Source organism: Mesoplodon mirus (genome assembly GCF_964341445.2).
Source record: "Mesoplodon mirus genome assembly, chromosome: 3".
NCBI lineage: Eukaryota > Metazoa > Chordata > Mammalia > Artiodactyla > Ziphiidae > Mesoplodon > Mesoplodon mirus.
In genome coordinates, this window is record NC_138978.1 from 9,149,025 (window position 1) to 9,169,988 (window position 20,964).

At 51.0% G+C, this 20,964-nt stretch overlaps 2 protein-coding genes across 2 annotated transcripts; both read right to left on the reverse strand.

The window, feature by feature from the left end:
- Positions 1-836: 836 nt before the first annotated feature.
- NPPA (natriuretic peptide A) lies at positions 837-1,916 on the reverse strand (the record flags this gene model as incomplete). The annotated part of the gene is made up of 3 exons (XM_082612094.1): positions 837-848; positions 1,372-1,698; positions 1,797-1,916. The coding sequence occupies 3 exons, from the start codon at positions 1,914-1,916 to the stop codon at positions 837-839; spliced, it is 459 nt and encodes a 152-aa protein (XP_082468220.1).
- A 921-nt stretch (positions 1,917-2,837) lies between these two features.
- NPPB (natriuretic peptide B) lies at positions 2,838-11,269 on the reverse strand (the record flags this gene model as incomplete). Its single annotated transcript, XM_082612095.1, has 3 exons — positions 2,838-2,983; positions 10,630-10,885; positions 11,144-11,269. The coding sequence occupies 3 exons, from the start codon at positions 11,267-11,269 to the stop codon at positions 2,838-2,840; spliced, it is 528 nt and encodes a 175-aa protein (XP_082468221.1).
- Positions 11,270-20,964: the final 9,695 nt, after the last annotated feature.

Below are 20,964 nucleotides of genomic sequence, written 5' to 3' on the forward strand. Positions count from 1 at the left end.
AGCAAATCTGAATATAAAGATAAATGCCCTTTTGGTCTCCAGGGGCTTTTTCAGGATCCATGATGAGGCTGCAGTGTGAGTGAGAGCAAGTTGAGAGCTGTGGTTTGAGACCCGACCCCCTACACACACACACACACACACACACACACACACACGTGCTCACGGAGGGAGAAACGAAAGGAAGCCGAAGTTGTCCAAACCCATAGAGTGTACACCACCAAGAGTGAACTCGATGTGAACTATGGACGTTAAGTGATCATGATGTGTCATTGTAGGTTCATCCATGGTAACAAATGTCCCACTCTGGCAGGGATGTTGATAATGGAGGAGGATGTACACGTGGGACAGACAGGGATATGTGGGAAATCTCTACTTCCTGTTCAGTTCTGCTGTGAACCTGTAACTGCTCCCCAAAATAGGTTTATTATTTTTTTAAAAAAGGAGGAAGAAAAGAACTGAGCATTATTCTCTTGGACAAAAGGTAAAATGATAAGGACTATCAGGCTGAACTCCCTTCCCCAGGAAATGAAAGAAATCACACCAAGCCTCCAGCTTCTGTCCGTGGTGCTGAAGTTTATTCATTTTCAAACCGATGTCAGTAACAGGTGATTAAAATTTAACGCATGGGTGGGAGAGGTGGAGAAGCCACAACTAAACCACTTTATCTACATTTAGCATAAAATGTGAGAAATGTTGACAGGAGGCTGATGCTTGAATAGGACGCTGGTCACAACTCAACTTGATGGCAACGAGATGGGACAAAGTTGAGAGATCCCAGGGGATGAGGGTCTCTTGAAGTCTGCCGGGGGCCTGGCCTGCCTTTTCCTCCCTGGCCGTTATCTTCGGTACTACAAAGAGAGCAGAGACGTGTTTGGCTTGGTGACCTGCCTCCACTGGAAAAAGTCAGCTTCATAGGACCGTGCTCCCTTCCCACCAGCCCCCGCTCCAGCTTGATGACCCTCTGAGTTCCACGAACTGGTAAACAAATTGCCCATGAGAAGCTAGTAAAGTCAATCCTGGTAAATTCCGGTCCTTCGGGATCTGACAGTTCCTCGAGGGACATGAACTGCCAATCAGCAGTACGCAGGTGACTTGGCCCCATGAACGTATTAAGTTCCCAGTGCTCCTAGCAGTAACTTCTTTTCTTCTTAGCATTTTCTCAGCAGACTGTAGCTGAGGATGGTATCATGGTTCTGAGACTCATGGGGCACCTACCCAGTTGGGACAGAAATTTCAAAGGGAGTAAGCGTCTATGCTGTTCCCTTTCCTGCTGAAGGTGTCCCCTGGTGGTATTCTTTCACAAGGTTTGAACCTCAACAAAACCACAATTTCCTTCCCGCCCACCCCATTTCCATCCCCAGTTCCTCTTACCCGGAAGCTGTTGCAGCCCAGTCCGCTCTGGGCTCCAATCCTGTCCATCCTGCCCCCGAAGCAGCTGGACCTCCTCAGGCTCCGAGGGGCAGCGAGCAGTGCCCTCAGCTTGCTCTTCAGGAGGGCAGATCTATCGGAGGTTTCCCAGGGGCCCCGCCCAAGGGCACCCCCATCTCTCTGGGCTGGGTTGACCTCCCCGGTCCAAGGAGGCACCTCAGAAAGGGGGCTGAGAGGGACCCCAGCTTCCTCATTCTGCTCACTTAGTACTTGTTGGGGCACAGCCTCATCTTCTAAAGGCAGCTTGTCCTCCAAATGGTCCAGCAAGTTCTTTACAAAAGGAAAACAGGGAAAGGGAGAAGTCTCACTGCCTGGCACAGCGTCACAAAGCCCCCTCATCCCAGACCGTGCCCCTTTCCTGGCCCTACCTTGAAATCCATCAGGTCTGCGTTGGACACAGAGCCATACACGGGGTTCGCTCCGGTTTGCCCTGGGAGCTGAAATGCCAGAAAGAGGAGGAAGCTCGCGGCGATGGTGGCGGGGCCCATGCTGGCGTCGGTCAAGGAGCGGTCTGGTGCTTGCTGCCTCTTCTCTCTCCTCTCTGCTTTCCCACCCGTGGCCTTCCTCCGTCTCCGTCTCCCAGCTGCCCTGCGCCTCCTCTTTTTATAGCCCCTTGGCTCTCTGAGAGCACAAGAGGGATGGAACCCTCCCCATTCTGTCACTTGCAGCGATAAAGCAGCTGAGCCAGGAGCCAGCAGAAGATGCCCTTTTAAAGTTATCAGTCCAGCCAGCTCGTCACAGCCCCTCCGCCTTGAGCAGCTCCAACGAGCCCGGGACCCCCAGCTGCAGGAGCCACATTCTTGTTGATTTGCCTCAAGAGGTTCCCACTTCAAAGGTGTGAGAAGAGCAAAAAAGAGTCCTTGGTTATCTCACAGCGATGCCTCAGGCTTCTTTCTCATCAGCAACCGGACCCATGCGGGGAAGCAGAGGGTGACGGTTGGCCGGCGCCCAGCTCCCCCGTTGGTTTGCGGCTCAGCTGTCAGGGGCTCCAAATAAGGGCGGGAGGGGAGGAAATGGCAGGCAGCCAGCAGCTCAGCTCAGGACAAATTAGTCCAGATGCTCCAGCTGGCCTCATACCTGACTCATCGGCGGTGAGGGCAGACCTCCCCCTCCACAGGGCTGTCCTGACACCTGGCTGTCACTCTCAGTGGTCAGGTGAGGAAGGAGTTATTTTTTAGAATACTAAGTTAGCCAGAACCAGATGTGACCAAATGTCCTGAGAACTCCACCCCCAAATAGAAACACAAGAAAAGTTTTGGGAACACAATCATTCCTCTGCAAAGCTCCCCCACTTCACCGCACGGCTCCCCCCAAGGCGTTGGGGGAGATTGATGCTAAGAGGATACCAGCGTTTTCATTTATAGAAGTTTTGCTGCTTCTCAGACTCTGGGCTTGAAGCTTGTCATGCCTCACACCTCGCTGGGAAAGCCCCCTGTGCGAAGTTGGCTGCTGGAGCGAGGTGGGATGCAGCTGTGGCCCATGCAATTTCCCTTAACACCTCCCATGTGCTTCTCCAAGGCCAGGCAAGCGATGAGCCACTGAAGCCGCCATTTTCCTGGTCCCCAAAAGAGAAGTACCAGGCAGTGAGCCTGTCCACATGTAATGAGTGGCCTCCACTTACTAAGCACTGGACTTAACGCTCTACATTCTTCAATGTAATGTATCCGGGGGAAACATTACACTTGAAGGGATGAGAACCCTGCATTGCAGCCCCAAACAAGCCAAATTGCATACATCTTTGGGGCCTTATTCTCCTCATCTGTGAGGCTCATAAGAGCTATTAATATGTGAACGTATTTTGAAGTGTGAATTGCTATATAGTTGCACGATGCTCACAATGGTTGTCCTCACTGGTTGGTTGGAATGTGCCAGGCACCGTGCTGAGAGCTTTATATGGATTTTTTCCTTTTCGTCACCAGCCCCAGAAGGTGGGTAGTATTGTCCCCATTCATAGAGGGACAGAACTGAGACTGAGAGCATCTGCCACTTGCCCAATGTCACTCGGCCGAACCAGGACTCGGACCCCAGGTCTGACGCCAACGCCTGTACTCTCCGCCCACTTCCCAGATCCCGCTGCTTCTTTGCACGAAGGTTCCTTAACAAGCCCTTTAGTCTCAGTTCCTGATTAAACACCACCCTAATCCCAGCCTCTCAGGTTGCCTCCGAGCACCTCCTTGCCTTCCCCCTGCCCTGGAACTTCAGCTTTGCGTGCTTGGCAAGTCTGCAAGTATGTGGACTATCTCAGGAAAGCACCACATCCAAGCCCCATGACCTATTTACACACCTAACATGTTTCAATCTACCCTGTAGAAGCTCAGGAAGTGTAGGTGGAATGACAGCTCTGTCCTGGCCGGACCCTCCCCCAACTGTGCTCACTCCTTGGCTGATCAGAGAGAGAGGCTGTTACTCAGTGAAAGGGCAGGAAATGCGGGTATTACGTGGCCAGGGGTCATGAGAGGTGTTCGATGGCGGGGTGGGGGTTATTCTAAAGGAGAAAAGATTTGGGTCGGCCAAACTCAACTTGAAATCTGAAATGAGTGCAATTCTGAGTAGGAGCGCTGGGGGCAAAGAACCGCTCTATCCTGACGAGTCTCTGGAATGTGCTCACAGTTTAATAGCTCGGGTGGCAGGTTTATTATTAGCAGAGGATTCAGTGAGCAGCCACCCTGGGGGAACTGATGCTCCTTGCTGCGTGCGTCACACAGCCCGTCTCCTGGAGATACCCTTTGAGACAGACCCTTGATGCAGGCAAGACTTCCGGAAGGGCATCATGGCAGGTGGCCTCTGCCATGGCTTGGCCTCTGGGGGCTGATGCTGTTCCTGCGTCCTGAGCCACTTCTGAAGTCTGTTGGTGGCCCAAGGAAAAGCGGAAATCCCGTCCAAGGTTCCAGAAGGAGAATTTCAGAATTTTCCCAGCTCCTTTTATTAAAGTTACGTTTTGTCTTCCAGAGTGAAACTGGAGTGGGGCACGAGTGTCATTTGTTGAGTTCCTTCTATTGTTTTTGGTTTTTTGTGGAAGGTGGATGGCAAAGAAAAGAATACTTAGGTTTATTGCCCTGGCTTTGTACAGGACCAGCACCAGCCCCTGCACTCACAGGGCCCAGGGAAAACAGACAATCTCCAAACACACTTACCGCCCAACCCTCTTAAAGCCTTTGACGTGTCCCTGAAATGGAAAATGCCTTGACGTACAGTTTCTCTTCATTTTCGTGCCCCTGTTCCACTTCGGGGGGTATGTGTGGAGGAGTTAATATTTAATGGGGTGTTTAGAAGCCAGCCTGTGGGAGTGAGAGAGAAGAAAAGCAAAGGGCACAGAAGACCAGGTCCACCCTCCACCTCCACCTCTCCCACTAGCTGAAAAAATCAAAAGGCTTTGTTTCCCTATCACTGGAAAGAAGTCATCTTAGTCATATGATGGAATAAAGGTTGCAGATAGGTGGGAGGATACAGAATGGGGTAACTCCAGTTTTTAGCCCAGTTTGGTTTCATGACTCTCCATGGGGATGCCGTGGGCTGCCTTGGGGAGCCGTGAGGGCCCAGCAACGTCACACGTGGGCAGAACTGGTGTGAAAAACCCATTACATTCATGGGACAAGTCTGTTAGACCTAAATAGCCTAAAGCAGAAGCCCCAGTTGGGAGAAATTGGTAGGACATTGGTGCGTATTTAGGAATGGTTGCTTTGGACTTTGAAAACGAAGTTCTGTTTCTCTGGTGCAACATGGAGGTCACAGAGACTGGAATTTGGGGGCAGCTTCCCCAGGAAAAAGGCCCAAGACAAGTTGATTTGCTAAAGCTTTATGGGGGTTCTAGTTCAAGGGAAGTAAGAGTGAGGAGCAAAGGGAAGTGAGATAGTGTATTAGTCAACAACTGCTGTGTGACAAATTACCCCAAACCCTAGCAACTATACATCTATTATCTAATAGCTCCCGTGGACCAGGAATCTGGCTCTGCTTTAGCTGGGTGCCCCTTGTTCAGAGCTCACACAGGCTACAATTAAGATGTTGGCCAGGGCTGCGGTCATCTCAAGGCTTGGCTGGGGATCTACTTTCAAGTTCACTCCTGTGTCTGTTGGCAGGTCTTTGGGTCCACACTGACTGTTGGCTGGAGATGTCAGTTCCTTACTGCGTGGGCTTCTCCACAGAGATGCCACTGACTTCCTTTAGGTAGAGAGGGAAACATTATATAAGCCATCATCTCTTTGTAACCTAATCTTAGATGTGGTACCCCATCATTTCTGTTGTACTGTGTTCATTAGAAGTGAGTCATAATGTCCAGCCCATACTCAGAAGGAGGGGATTACCAAGGGATGAATACCAGGAGATGAGCATCAGTGGGGGCCATCTCAGAGGCTGCCCACCACAGGTAAGGAAAGAGAAAGAGCAAATATAAAGTGATATGTTACCAAGCTGGTCACAGCTTTGCAAAAACAACTTAGTGGTTGGTTGGTCGGCTGGTTGGTCATGCTGCACATGTCCAGAGAGCTTTGTGGAACCCAGCACCTTCGAACAGTCTATGAGGAGAGAAAAGGAGAGGGCACTGCATTAGATCCCTAGGGCTGCTGTAACAAAGTACCATAAACTGGGTATCTTAAAACAACAGAAGTGGATTGTCTCACAGTTCTGAAAGCTAGAGTCTGAAATCAAGGTGTCAGCAGGGCCAGGCTCCTTCCACAACCTGTAAGGAAGGATCCTTCCTTGTCTCTTGCAGCTTCTGGTAGCTGCCGGCAATCTTTGGCATTCCTTGACTTGTAGATGCATCCCTCCAATCTGTCTCTGTCATCATATGACCATCTTCCCTCTCTGTGTTTCTCTCTTTTCTTCTTATAAAGACACTAATCATATTGGAATAGGGGCCCACCCTACTCAAGTATGACCTCATCTCAACTAATTACATCCACAATGACCATGATTCACAAACACCCCCTCCAGCATACCACCCAAGGACATACATGAGGGCCCACCCCTGCACCTTGCCCTCCCTAGGGGCCTCACAGGGAGGGGGGGTCACCCGCTGGCTAAGGCATGAAGGTTCTGCTCTCTCCCCCGATGCAGGAAGAACCAGATCGGGGAGCCCAGGGCAGGGAGGCCAGTTAGGAAGCTGGTGCGCCAATATGAGTGGTGAGGGAAGGAAGGAGGAGTGGACATGGTAACTGCCTGGGTGGTCCAGCCAAAGAACGGAGTCAAGGAAGATTCCAAGGGCTGAAGTCATCGAGGGTGGAGCCCTGGGAGAAGGTTTACTCATTCGGGAGTGTCATAGTTTGGGTTCTCCTGAATCTGAGACAAGTATTCAAGCAAAGTTGTTTATTTTGGAGATAATCCCAGGAAATACTGGCAGGAGAGTGGGGAAGTGACCAGGGAGAGAAGGAGTTTAGCTGCACGGATCACCGTGGGCAGTTGCAGCTTAATCCCAAACCCCCGCAGAGAAATCCAGTAACCAGTGAAAGATATACACCACCCGTGAACAGAGGGCGCTCCTAGGTGTTGGTTGAGTGTTGCTCCTGGTCCATGTCAATTCCCCAGCACTTCCTGCCTGCCCACAGGAAGTGGACTCTGGCTGCCAGAGAAAGTCCTCGGGCAGGAAAGTGCAGTGCTGCTGGATGAAATTAGGGCTGGTGTGCACTGAAGCAGCAAGGGCAGTGCCAGAGACAAGATACTGGGGGCACAAGAGTGGGAGACAAGGTCCCAGGGCTGAAATGTTCCAGGATGCCCAGGCAGCTGTATGGAGCCTGGCTCCTGACCCCACAGGAGAAATGGGCCACTTAGTGGAAAAGCACTGATTGCATGAAAAATCCTACAGACACAGGGATAGAAGGTTGAGAACTGCAACACGAACAAAGACAAATGGCCAAGTTCATGACTTTGTTTAGACCTGGTTCTGCCTGAGGAAAGAATGCATTTTTCTTTCTTGCCACAAATCATTCTCAGAAGGGTCAAAGTTGGGAATTCCTTGGCGGTCCAGTGGTTAGGACTCCGTGCTCTCACTGCCGAGGGCCTGGGTTCGATCCTTGGTTGGGGAACTAAGGTCCCAGGTCCCACAAGGTGCGTGGCGTGGCTCAAAAAAAAAAAGTCAAAGCTGCCACAAGAGGGATGGAGAGGGGAATGCAGAATCAGTGACATGAGATGTAGCGTTCAGGCCCAACACTGTCCTGACTTCAGTAACCTCAAAACTGGAGACCCAGCAAAGCCAGTCTACCCTCTACTGAAGCTCCTTCCAGCTGTGAAGCCGTGGGCTAGGCATCCTTGGGCCTGTGTCCACCAACATGTCTTTCTGGGTAGATTACAGTGACAAGCATCCATGGAGATACATAATCTGGCAGCTTCTTTGGAGGACAAGTTTGGTAATAGGAAAGTCAGGGAGGTTAAGGCCATGGCTATAGCTACATGGGGATGTGTTTGAAGGGGCCAGGGTCACAGGTTAGGGAGGGCTGGTTCTAAAGGGCACCCATAGATGATGCATGTGCCACAGCACTGCCCGCAAACACCAAACACAGGGGGAGCTCAATGAGATGTCACTTCATCGGGTACATCAAGCCACCCACTCCCCATCCTCCAGAAGGCATATTTGCTTCCTTCACAGTTTGTTTTGGGGTCCTCTTCCTGGACTTTTGCTTGGGGAAAAGGCTCAAGTAACAGGATATATCTGTATTATACATACAGACTCCACTGCCTGAGCCCTATTTATGGAAGAGTTGGACTTAGCTGGAAGAATTCTGAAGTGCTGGCTGGGTTTGTAGAGTGGGCGTTCTGGGAGGGGGTCTGTCTTCATCACCTGAGCAGGGGGAGAAAGTGGCCAATACGCAGCAGCCCCAAATGGGGAACTGAGGGATGCCATTAAGAGGGGGAACTTCCAACCCACCAGCAAGCCTAATTCACTGGCTTGGGAACGGTTGGGCTGTGCAGTGGTTAGGGGCCTGGCTGCTGGACCAGTATGCGTGGGCTTGAATCCTGGTTCTGCCACTTACTAACTGCGGGACCCTGAGAAAGTCACATTTCCTCTCTGTGCCTCGATTTCCCCATCTGTAAAATGAAGGATAATAAGAGTTCTTCCTGCATAGTTGTTGCAAGGACTAACATGAGTTCATGGAACTGGGCCTGGTACATAGTGAGGCCTTTATAAATGTTAACCGTGCTAATTACTCATTACCGTCCTGGGTCAAAAACATTAGGCAAAGATGGCTCAAAGTTTTATTGGAAAATAAGTTGGTCCTAAAAACTTATTTTCAAAATCTTAATCTCATTAGATATGTCTAATGCACACTGGGTTAAAATAAGAAATAACACAAAGACCCACCACTTCTCTTTCCCTCTCACTCAAAGAAACATCAGATGAGAACAGCACAAAAGCCATAAGAGAGTCACGTGGATCTCTGCTCAAACCTCAGTGTTGGCACTTAGCAGCTGAATGCTTTCAGGTAAGATGCTTCCCTTTTCTGGGTCTCAGTTTTCTCATCCATAAAGAGGGGATAATGATAGTCCTGTCCTCCTGCAGAGCTGGGACCGTAAAAGGCATTCTAGGCAAAGGAAACTGCATGAACTGAAGCCTGGGAGCCTGAAAGCAGGAGAGAGTTCTGCAGCATGACCTGGGATGCCTGGAACCCAAGATGCAGGGGAAGGAGGACCCTGAGAGGAGAGGGCAGTGACCTCTACCAGGACCACCTGCTGATTAAGGCAACACAGTAGGATTCTAGTGCTTGTCTCCTTTTCTGCCTTGGAATAAAGGTCTTCTCTCTCTAGGGCAGAGAGGAAGTGAAGATGTGGGGCCCCAAAGGAAGGGCACCCTGAAATGCTGGGCCTCTTTCAGGCACTTCTAAACTTATGGGCTCAGGAAATGAAAGTGCTATTAAGCTCAGGATTTAGAAGCCTCCTTTCCAGGATGACATCAGGAATTGAAGACTTGAACCTGAGGTTTGGGGCAGATGGAGGGCTCACCCCCATCAGGAATGCAAATAAGCTGGCATATCTCTTTCTCTCTCTCTCTTTCTCTCTCTCTCACACACACACACACACACACACAAAGCGCCCCCAATCTCTGAGAGCTTCTGGAAACAACAAATACAGGGAGAGTGCCTCTAATGGCAGAATTCCAGGCAAAGGGAAGGCTACTGTCAAGGGGCAGATACCTTGACACACACCTTCATGTCACAGGAATACCTCAGAGCCCATTCAACTCCCAGGGAGAAACTGCCGGCCTTTGAAAAGTAGTTTCTGGGAAGTGTCTCAAGTGCTTGAGATATTTAGAGACAGTCCAGAGCATGAAAAGCCCTTAAAGAAAAGCAGCCACCACCCCCCGTCCCCCCCCACAACTGTTTGACCAGCCCTTGAAGCCGTGTCCCCGCCCCACCATTAGGACATCTTTGGGATCTTCAAGAAAACACAGGGTTTGACTGTTTTTCAATGACGGATTATTTTTTAGAACACTGAGACAAATCAATTTCAAAAGAAAAAGCTATAATATTGACTTTATTTCATCATGGAAAATTTGTGCTCAAAGATAAGAACCATCTTATACAAAACAACCAAATAAATAAATAAATAAGTAAAAATAAATAGGAGTTGCTTCAAAGGGGAGCAGGGGGTTGAGGGAGAATCAAATGCAGCCAGGACCTTCTATTAATACCTCCTCAGCACTGTGTGGGGAAGAGAGAGAGTGATGATTACATTTGGGTGGGAGACAGGCAGGACCTGAGCTTCCCCTCACCATGTGCCATCTGTGCCTCCCCCCTGTTCAGTTCATCTGGATGTTTGAGGCTTTGGAATAATCTATCTCCCTGGACCTTGCTTTCCTCCTTGTAAACTGGGGATTACCATCACCCTGGTGATCCTGCCCTCTGCCCTTGCAGCTCTAGACAGTTCAGGGGAAACCAGGAGGAAAATGTTTAATATTCTTTCTGCACCAAGAAGAGGCTGCCAGGCAATTGACCGAATTACATGGATGTAATTCATGGGATGACCGAGTTACATCCTAAGGTGATTCTGCCCCTTTTGGTAAGAGAGGCAGGAGGTGGTTAGAAGGTGGCTGGGAACTCACAGGCATGGTAATGAATGTTGTCAAAATTTAATATTTCCAGAAAGGCGCTCCCTGACCCTGAGGACTGTCAGCAAGAAAGAGTGATATCCAAGTGTCCTTTGCTCAAAGTTTGGTCCCCAGAGACATCAAACCCAGAAAGGCAGCACGCGGTGGCAATGGGGGTGGGTGCTCACCATTGCAGCCCAGGCCGCTGAGGGAACCGATCCGGTCCAGCCTCCGCCCAAAGCAGCCGGAGTCGCGCAGCATCCTGGGGCTGCGTATTCCCCGCAGGGCCTGGAGGACGCTGTTGCCGGGCCCGAGGAGCCCCGGGGGGGCGGCCGCCCGGATCTCCCAGGCTTCTGCGAGGCCGTGGCCCTGCTGGAGGGGGTCCAGGTCCATCTGCTCGGCCTGCAGCTCCAAGACCCTGCCTCGTAGACGGCCCAGCAGCTCCTGCGATGGGTGGGGGAGGCGGAGCCTCAGGAACCCGCACCTGGGCCCAGCCGCCCTCGATGGCGCCAAGGCAAACCGACCGCCTTGGGGACGGGGGTCCCGCACCCAGCCTCGCCGCTTTCTCACTCTCTTATCACTAATTCCCAAGGGAGGGTGGGGACCTCTTGGGACCGTGGGTGGGGGTAGGTGGGGACCCGTTAATTGCTGCTGCCGGTGCCCTCCCGGCGAGCCGGCTTTATGCAGTTCGGCAGCGCTCACCTGTATCCCGCGCAGCTCCGAGGCCGGGCCGGGGCCACCTAGCGGGTAGGAATGACAGCCTGGCAGCCACAGGTGCAAGAACAGAAGGAGCATGAGCGCCCGGGGCAGCGTCGTCTGGGGGTCCATGTCGCTGGAGGGGCGGAGAGAGGTTGCCGCCGCTGCCGCTGCGCTGGGTCCCGGTTCACGTCTCACCTGCCGGGTCCTCGGGCGACCGCGGCCTTTTATCCCCCGTCCTGAGAGCCGGGTCAGCCCTGCCCCTCTGGGTTATCTCTGATTTATCGGCGCGTTCCGGCTCGGCCCGCTGAGCTCAGGGCGGGGGAATGCACCTCTCCGCGCGGAGGGGTGGAGGCCGGGGACAGCAGGCCTTGTATAGAAATGGGCCTGGCCGGGAACGGGGGCGCGCGGCGGGGGGAGCTGGCGGGGTTGGGTGGACACCGCTAGGTCCTTTGTCTCTCGCTTCCCCCTTTCCTGCAAAAACCCCGGGCCTTAGAGTGGCTCTTTTCTCTTTCCTCCCCCCAGCATTCCTGGAGAGGGCAGAGGGAACCCCAGCGATCAGAGGCCCGACGCAACTGCCGGGCGCACGGGGTGACTCAGAGAAAGAACAGGCCCAGCCGCACCCCCACCCCCACCCCCCGCCGCAGCGCGTCTTCCCTCCCCGCCTGTAACTCTCCGCACCTTGCTCGGCGGCGGGTCTTCCGGGCGCTCTGACCGCTGTCCGTGGTTCTGATCGCGCCGAGCCGACAACGCAAGAGGACTCGCTCCCCTCAACGTGGGTCTTGCCAGAAAGACAAGCGTGGGGCAGGGGCAACAGACGTCTGAGACCCCTCTCCGCCCTCTCTCAACCTCCTGCACTAGGATGCTAATTCTCCAGTGTCACCTGATTAAAAGTCTGGGTATGACAAGGAACTTCTGGAATGCTGACCCTTCTTCCATCCCTTAAAGTGTAGAGCTGATTTGACAGGAATTTTGAGAGGCAAGGCCCAGAGATGAAGTCATTCAGGAATGCCTTCTATCACATCCCCCCAGGTGCCAACACCTCCTCTCTCCCACCAAGCCAACGTAACGGAAAAAGCAAGGATGACTGGAAGATGCTTATCTATTTGCTGGGACACTAAGGGTGTGAAGGAGTGCCTTCCACAAGGCCTCCTTCACCTGGTCGTCCATGATCTCATTCCCATCCACAGACGGTCTGCGCCTCCTGTCTGTGATTACAAAAGGGGCTCCATAGAAAAATGGCCCTGGGAAGAGACACAGCAGATTAAATCCCCCTAAAGTGTGCATGACTGGTGTCACCACCCCTACCAGATAACTTGTGCTGAGAAGCAGCAGGATGAGGGGTCAGCATTGTTTAGGAAAGGAAACGTGTCGTGACGGAAGTGGAGAAAGGGGCAGCAAAGAGCAGGAGCCGAGACCTCTAAGCAAACCTGGCCTGAAAAATAGCATCTTCCAGGTATTGAGTGAGAAAATTATTACTGTAGTTCTTCACTTTTCAGATAAGAAAACGGAGCTCAGGGCTTCCCTGGTGGTGCAGTGTTTGAGAGTCCGCCTGCCAAAGCAGAGGACACCGGTTCGTGCCCCGGTCTGGGAGGATCCCACATGCCGCGGAGCGACTGGGCCCATGAGCCATGGCCGCTGAGCCTGCGCGTCCGGAGCCTGTGCTCCGCGGTGGGAGAGGCCACAACAGTGAGAGGCCCGCGTACCGCAAAAAAAAAAAAAGAAAGAAAGAAAAAAAGAAAACTGAGCTCAGAAAAATTAATCTACTTTCTTTTCTTTCTTACACCTAAGTTGATTTTAAATTTTTAATTGGAGTATAGTTGATTTACAATATTATTTTAGTTTCAGGTGTACAACATCGTGATTCAGTTTAAAGTTACTTTAAAATATTAGCTGTATTCCCTATGCCATATATTGCCTCCTCGTACCTTATTATTCTATACCTTGTGGTATACCTCTTAATCCTCTACCTCTATCTTGCACCTCCCCCATCCCTCTCCCCACTGGCAACCACTAGTTTGTTCTCTGCATCTCTGAGTCTATTTCTATTTTGTTATATCGTTCATTTGTTTTATTTTCTAAGTTCTATGTATAAGTGAAAACATATAGTATTTGTCTTTCTCTGTCTGACTTATTTCACTAAGCACAATACCCTCTGGGTCCATCCACGCTGTTGCAAATGGCAAAATTTCATTCTTCTTTATGGCTGAGTATCATTTCGTTGTCTATATATACAACATCTTTTTTATCCATTCATCTGTTGATAAGCGCTTAGGTTGCTTCCATAACTTGGCAATTATAAATAAAGCTGCTATGAACATTGGGGTACATATGGTTTTTTGAATTAGTGTTTTCATTTTCTTTGGATGTACACCCAGGAGTGGAATTACTGGATCATATGGTAGGTCTATTTTTAGTTTTCTGAGGAACCTCCATACTGTTTTCCATAATGGCTGTACCAGTTTATATTCCCCCTGACTGTGCATCAGGGTTCCCTTTTCTCCACATTCTCACCAACATTTGTAATGTGTGGTCTTTTTTTAAATGTTTTTTTAATTGTGGTAAAAGTCACATAATATAAAACATACTATTTTAACCATATTTAGCTGTACAGTTCAGTGGCACTGAACTGTACATTCATATGGTTGTGCAACTCTCACCATCATCCATCTCCTGAACTTTTCACCTTCCTAAACTGAAACTCTATCCCCATGAAACATTTTGATGATAGCCATTCTGACAGGTGTGAGGTGATATCTCATTGTGGTTTTGATTTCAATTTCTCCAAAGATTAATGACGTTGAGCATCTTTTCATGTCCCTGTTGGCCATCTGTATGCCTTCTTTGGAAAAATGTCCTTTCAGATCTTCTGCCCTTTAAAAAAAAAATTATTTATTTATTTATTTTTGGTGGGAGGTCGTGTTGGGTCTTCGTTGCTGCGTGCGGGCTTTCTCTAGTTGCGGTGAGCGGGGGCTATTGAGGTGCGCAGGCTTCTCATTGTCGTGGCTTATCTTGTTGTGAGCACGGACTCTAGGCATGCAGGCTTCAGTAGTTGTGGCACGTGGGCTCAGTAGTTGTGGCTTTCAGGCTCTAGAGCTCAGGCTCAGTAGTTGTGGTGCATGGGCTTAGTTGCTCCGCAGCTTGTGGGATCTTCCTGGGCCAGGGCTCGAACCCGTGTCCCTTGCATTGGCAGGCAGATTCTAAACCACTGCGCCACCAGGGAAGCCCCTCTTCTGCCCGTTTTTAATTGGGTTTTTAAAATATTGACTTGTATGAGCTGTTTAGATATTTTGGATATGAACCCCTTATCAGACACATCATTTGCAAATATTTTCTCCCATTCAACAGGTTGCCTTAATCTGTTTTCTTAAGGTCACACAATTAACAAGTGGTAAAACCTGGATTCTAACCCAGGCAGTCTGATTCCAGACCTGAAGCTCTTAATCACTGCCAGGGTGATTGCAAAGTTCTTCTACTAAAAGAAAAATTAGGATAATCTATTGCCATCTCTAAAGCTACAGAGAGCTGTGCAATAAGGGATGTAAGTCTGGTGGCTGACACAAGGGGAAGGATGTAAAGTGCGGGAAAGATGAGAATTTTGCAGGCGAAGATGGGGGAGAGGTAAGGGCTGTCCTGGGAAGATTCTGGGGGCTGGAGCAGTGTGTGTGTGTGTGTGTGTGTGTGTGTGTGCGCGCACTACAGGAAGAATATCCAAAGATTAAACAGCAGAGAGAGAGACAACAAAAGCCTGCCAAGAGCAGAGCTGAGTGAGAAGGCTGGGGCTGCTGAGAGTGTAGAGAATCCCTAGAGCTGGGTGTCATGATATGAAGGGTTGGGAGGAAGGCATAGTACAGCAACCAACAGTTCTATCAAGAGCTGACTCTGCATCTAGCCTGAGCCTCTCTTTAGTCTTCCACAAAATGGACATATGCTCCCTCCTTGCAAGGACTAAAAGGGAGAAAATGGTGTCTTTGAAAGTCCATAGCAGTGTGAAAAGAGCCAAAGAATTTGGAATACATGTGAGAGTTCATCCCTGCATCAACGGAGATTGTGTCTCTCTGGGGAGACAAAGCCACCCCAGGGGAAAACGATTAAGTGCTCCGCACTCTGACAGAGCCTCTATCTTCCCCCAGTGGAGGGGATTGTGGAAGAAGACTTTAGGGCAGACACAAGACTGAATACATACTCCAGGGCCTTCTGTCCAGGGAAGGACCCCTCTTACACCAGATCATCTCCACAAATATTTATTGAGTGCCTATGACATGCCATGCACTTTCTACTTCTATTTAATGGAGATAATCATACCATCTATGTCACAGTATTACAGGATTAAATGAGGTGGTATATGTGGTAGGCTGAATAATAGCCCCCCAAAGATGTCCATGTCCAAATCCCCAGAACCTGTGCATATGTTACTTCACGTGGTATAAAGGGCCTTCTGGATGTGATTAAGTGAAGGTTGTGGAGGTGGGTCGCTTATTTTGGATCATCCAGGAGGACCACATATAATCACAAGGGTCCTTACTAGAGGGAAGTGAGAGGATCAGGGCTAGAGAGAGGACAGGGAAGGGTGGAAACAGGGGTCAGAGGGGAGAGGTGTTACACGGCTGGCATCTGTGAGGATGGCTTTGAGGATGGAGGAAGAGGCCATGAGCCAAGGAATGCAGGTGGCCTCTAACACCTGGAAAAGGCAAAGAAATGGATTCTTCTTACAGCCTCCAGAAGGAGCACAGGCCTGCCTGCCAGCACCTTGATTTTTTTTGTGTGTGTGGTACGCGGGCCTCTCACCATTGTGACCTCTCCCATTGCGGAGCACAGGCTCCGGATGCGCAGGCTCAGCGGCCATGGCTCACGGGCCCAGTCGCTCCGCGGCATGTGGGATCTTCCCAGACTGGGGCACGAACCCGGGTCCCCTGCATCAGCAGGCGAACTCTCAACCACTGCACCACCAGGGAAGCCCCAGCACCTTGATTTTAACCCAATGAAATACATATCAGACTTTAGATCTCCAGAACTGGAAGAAAATAAATTTGTGTTATTTGAAGCCACTACGTTCAGGGTAATTTGTTTCAGTAGCAATAGGAAACTCATACAACATATGTAAAATACTGAGCACAGTGCCTGGCATTTAGTGACCCTCCCCCGTAGAGGTGGTTGTGGTGGCAGTGTTGGTTCTCTCCAGTATCAGACCCTAGGTAGGGGGTGCTAGGTGCTGGCTGTGCCGGCTACAGAGGAAGAAGGAAGACCCTTACTTCACTCAGCAAGTCTTCACTGAAGGTCTGGGCTCACTGTGGTCTGGAATCCAGTCCCTGCGATCAGATTGCCTGGATTCAATCCCACCTCAGTCTTTTGCTACTCAGGCAAGTTGCTTCACCTCTCATGGTTTTTCATGTCCACCTCATAGGGCTGCTGTGAAGATGAAATGGGACTGTGCAGGTAAAACTAAGCTTTCTGCTGGGAGGTGGGGATGCGGAGTGGACAAGACAAATCCCACCTTTGAGGAGCATACAGTGTAGGGAGAGAAACAGACGCAGTCACAGGCTCCTAGGGTGATGTGGTGACTGATTCAGCACGGAGACCTGGGTGCTCTGGGAACATGGCAGGAACACTCAGTTGAGGAGAGAGCTTCCTGGAGAAGGTGGTTCTGGGCTAATGCTTTGAGGGATAAGAATGAATCAGCCATGAGAGGGAAGATGAGGAGTGTTCTGGGCAGAGCTGGGGGACTGGTTAACTGCTCAACTACCACCCCCAGTGTCTTAGTCCATTCAGGTTGCTGTAATAGAATAAATACCGTAGATTGGATGGATGAAGCAACAAAAATTTATTTCTTTTAGTTCTGGAAACTGGGAAATATAAGATCAAGGTGCTGGCAGATTCAGTGTCTGATGAGAGCCCCCTTCCTCGTTCATAAGCTTTCTTTTCACTGTAACCTCACATGGTAGAAGGGCTGAGAGAACTCCCTGGGGTCTCATTTATAAGGGCACTAATCCTATCCATGAGGGATCCACCATTACACTGGGGGTTAGGTTTCAACATGTGAATTTTGTGGGGGACTCAGACATTCAGTCTATAGCACCTAGGCTCTTGGCAGAAGAAAGATGCAGGTAAGGAAATGTTTGGGGCTATTGGGCCCATCAGGTAGCATGTGGCCCAGCTGCAATTGTACTGAGCTCCTTCTCTGCAACTCCCCTTCTCACCCCATCTCTAGCCCAGCCCTGGGCAGCCATGGGGCAGCATAAGAGCACTGGGCACCTAGGAAAAGGGGAAAGAGGGAGCAAGGAGCACTGCCCCAGGAGTCAGCTGGTGGCGAACCTGTGCCCACTGCTATCTCACTGAGTGGCTCTAGGCAAGTCCTTTCTCTGCCCTGGCACTCTGTTTCCCCTGTGTAGAAAGAAGGAATTAGACGAGGAATTCTCCCAGCCACAAAAGTGTTGTTATAGGCAACTGCCCCTAGTTCATGGTTAGGTCTGCTTGCCAGCTCCCAGCCCCCAGTAATACTTCCGTCTTCTGTGACCCTTAGACCTTCTCCAAAAGCCAGAAACCACCTGCAGAGGGACATCAGATCCTTCACAGCTGTGATAGGCGTGTGTGTGTGTGTGTGTGTGTGTGGTGTGTGCTCGGGGTTCTTTAGAAACCAGTCTGAGTGTGTAGATCTTCTCTGCTTTTGAAGTGAATCTCTAGACTGATGGTTAACAGAGGAAGGTCTGAGTTTGGCAGCCTGAAGGAAAAGAGCTATTAAGTCTTCCCATCCCATGTGCAGCCTCGCCAGCAACATTCAAAGCATCTAACGAGAGTGGAGGCGTTGCCTATGTGTTGCAGGGCAAGAGTCTCTCTCTCTCTCTCTCTCTTTCCTTTCTTTCCTCTCTCCTTCACATTGCTACAACCGCATAAGGAAAAAAGAATTCTGAAAGCGTCACCTTATCCCTCCCACCACCTCCAAAAAGTATTGTCCTCATTAGTTGTCCCCATAGCTGACATCCTAGTGACATCATTGGGGCCCCTGGACTCAGCAATGCTTGAAGTCAGTCTACTTTGGCCTCTTTGGTTATATGAACTTATAAATATTCCCCCCTTTTTTGCCTAGGCCAATTTAAGTTAGATTTCTATCACTTCTGTCTCAGAGATTCCTAACTGACACAGTTCCCAAAAGAAACGGTATGCCTTTCTTTTAGAAGTGTATCTTGAGGGCTTCCCTGGTGGCTTAGTGGTTGAGAGTCCGCCTGCCGGTGCAGGGGACACAGGTTCGTGCCCCGGTCTGGGAAGATCCCACATGCCGCAGAGCGGCTGGGCCCGTGAGCCATGGCCGCCGAGCCTGCGCATCTGGAGCCTGTGCTCCGCAATGGGAGAGGCCACAACAGTGAGAGGCCCGCGTACCGCAAAAAAAAAAAAAAAAAAAGAAACGTATCTTGAGAACAAAATATCTCAGCCCTTGGTAACAGCCCAAGGTCTAGAGCCTTTGCAGACAAAACTGCTGAGCACTGTCTAATTTAAATCTCTCCTCTTGTAATGTGAGTTTATCCCCATAGTCAGACAGAAAACAGAAAACATGTTCAATAACTTTCCAAAAGGCTGGAAAGTCGGAGCTGGATCAGCTGTTGGGAGAGATGCAGGAGGAAGGATGAGAGGTACACCTCAGAATCCACATCCTACAGGAGCTCTGTCCTGGCACAGTGGGGATAGGGGGAGGAATTGGAAGGTCCAAAGCCTGCCTTCAAGTTGCTTACAGTCTAAATGGGCAGACAGACCTCCCCCTTCAGCAGGCTGAAGAGGGCTCCTTAAGAAGCAGGGCTAAGGACACATATGTTGACCTCCCACCCACCAGCAGACATTTGTGCAGCCTGTGATGCTGAGCCAGAGACACCATGGGAAAGTGGTCCCTCTGCCTCCTGAGGCGGTTCTCTCCCAAGGTCCTCCTGATCCAGGAATCTCACCTCCTTCCTGCAGGAGAAGAGACAAAGGACTACCTCAGCTCAGAGCCAGGAGCCTGGAAGTGGGTGTGAGATTGCTCTCTGACCCTGCTAATCCAGTAGAGACACAGGGTCTGCATTCAGTGTCCTCCAGGGATGCCGCTCTTAACCTCAAAGGGCGGGGATGGGGGCATTGGCTTCACTCAGCCTGTCTGGTTTGAGTGGCTCAGGGTCACCAGCTAAAGGACTGGTTTGGACTCCAGTGGAAACAGCCATGTCGGGGAGCCCCTGGAGGGATGCTCCATGGCCCACCCTGGCTGACTGGGGGAAAGCAGCTGACCTCACAGGGAGGATCTGACCATGGACAGGCTTGTGCCCTGTCCCCAGCTGGGAGAGTCTGTCCCCACGCCTGGGACTCCCTAATTAAATGTATCCTTTCTAGACTGGCCTGGAGAGAGAGCATTAATGAGTATCCACCTGAGGCCAGGTGCTAACTCCGGGACTCTCCCATAAGGGGAATCCCTGCTGGCACAGCTCAGCCCAGTAGACTGGGGCTTATTTACACTGAAAGGTGAGTACCTAGTTGTCTGAAATTCAGGTTTAACTGGGCGTCCTATATTTTTACGTGCTCAGCCTGGCAGCGCTAGATGGGGAGTGGAGGGTGGGGCTTGCCGCGCTTCTCCCTTGCACGGGGTTCTTCTGTCCGCAGGTCCTGGAGGTGGGAATCAGAGTGAGGGGGGCGTTCCCCAAATTTCATTAGCGCCCGCACCCCGTTCCACCTCGCGGCTCTTGGGTACCCGGCGCCTGCCTTCACTGCGTGGGCCCCCCGCAGCTCGCTCTCAAAGACGCTGACATCCCACGTTTGACCACCTCGCGGCCGCCTGGGGCGGGGACAGCGAGGCCCTTGGCTCAGAGGGTTGAGAGGGTCGTGCCCAGTGGCGCCGACCCCCAGCCCCAGCGGCTAATTACGGGGCCGCGGCAGCTGCAACGCACCTCCCCTACTCGTGGTCATCATCGTTCCGCAGGCTCCCCCCACCCCATCCCTCCCCCTGTATCAGAGGAAAGAGCACAGACTCACGACCCCAACCCCCGATGCGAGCCCTGCCTGGTCACTGAGCCTCCGGCTCTGTGGAAGCCGCATCCCACGGGGGCCTCATTCTCCGCATTCAGCCTGCGGAGGTGGGGCTGAGGGATGGGTGAGGTTTTAGCACCAACCCACCCTCGGCTCTAAGAGATACCGCTGTGCCACCTCGAGCAAGTCACGAACCTCTCTGTGCCTCAGTTTCCCCTTCTGTAAAATGGGAACAGGATGGTCCTGTGTGAGGATCTAAGGGATTAATCCGCATACAGCGCTTGGGAGAGCGCCAGGCAGGTACCAGCTCGAAGAAACTTTGTCTGTTCTGCTGGTTGTTTTCTTTCTTTTTTTTTTTTTAACATAAATTTATTTATTTATTTATTTTTGGTTGGGTTGGGTCTTCGTTATTGCACGCGGTCTTTCTCTAGTTGTGGAGGGCGGGGGCTATTCTTCGTTGTAGTGCTCAGGCTTCTCATCGCGGTGGCTTCTCTTGTCGCAGAGCACAGGCTCTAGGCATGCGGGCTTTGGTAGTTGTGGCTCACAGGGCTCTAGAGCGCAGGCTCAGTAGTTGTGGTGCATGGGCTTAGTTGCTCTGCAGCATGTGGGATCTTCCCAGACCAGGGATCGAACCCGTGACCCTTGCATTGCACTGTACCACCAGGGAAGTCCTGCTGGTTGTTTTCTAATCTCTGCGCCCTGCACTTCCCGCAGCTCGATCTTAGATAAGGGCACTTGGAGCCTCCATCCTGTCCTTGCCAGAAAGCCTGTGGAATCTTTCCCTAGAGATCTTTCACATTAGGACTTGACATCTTCACTATCAAACATTTATTAAACTAACTGCATGT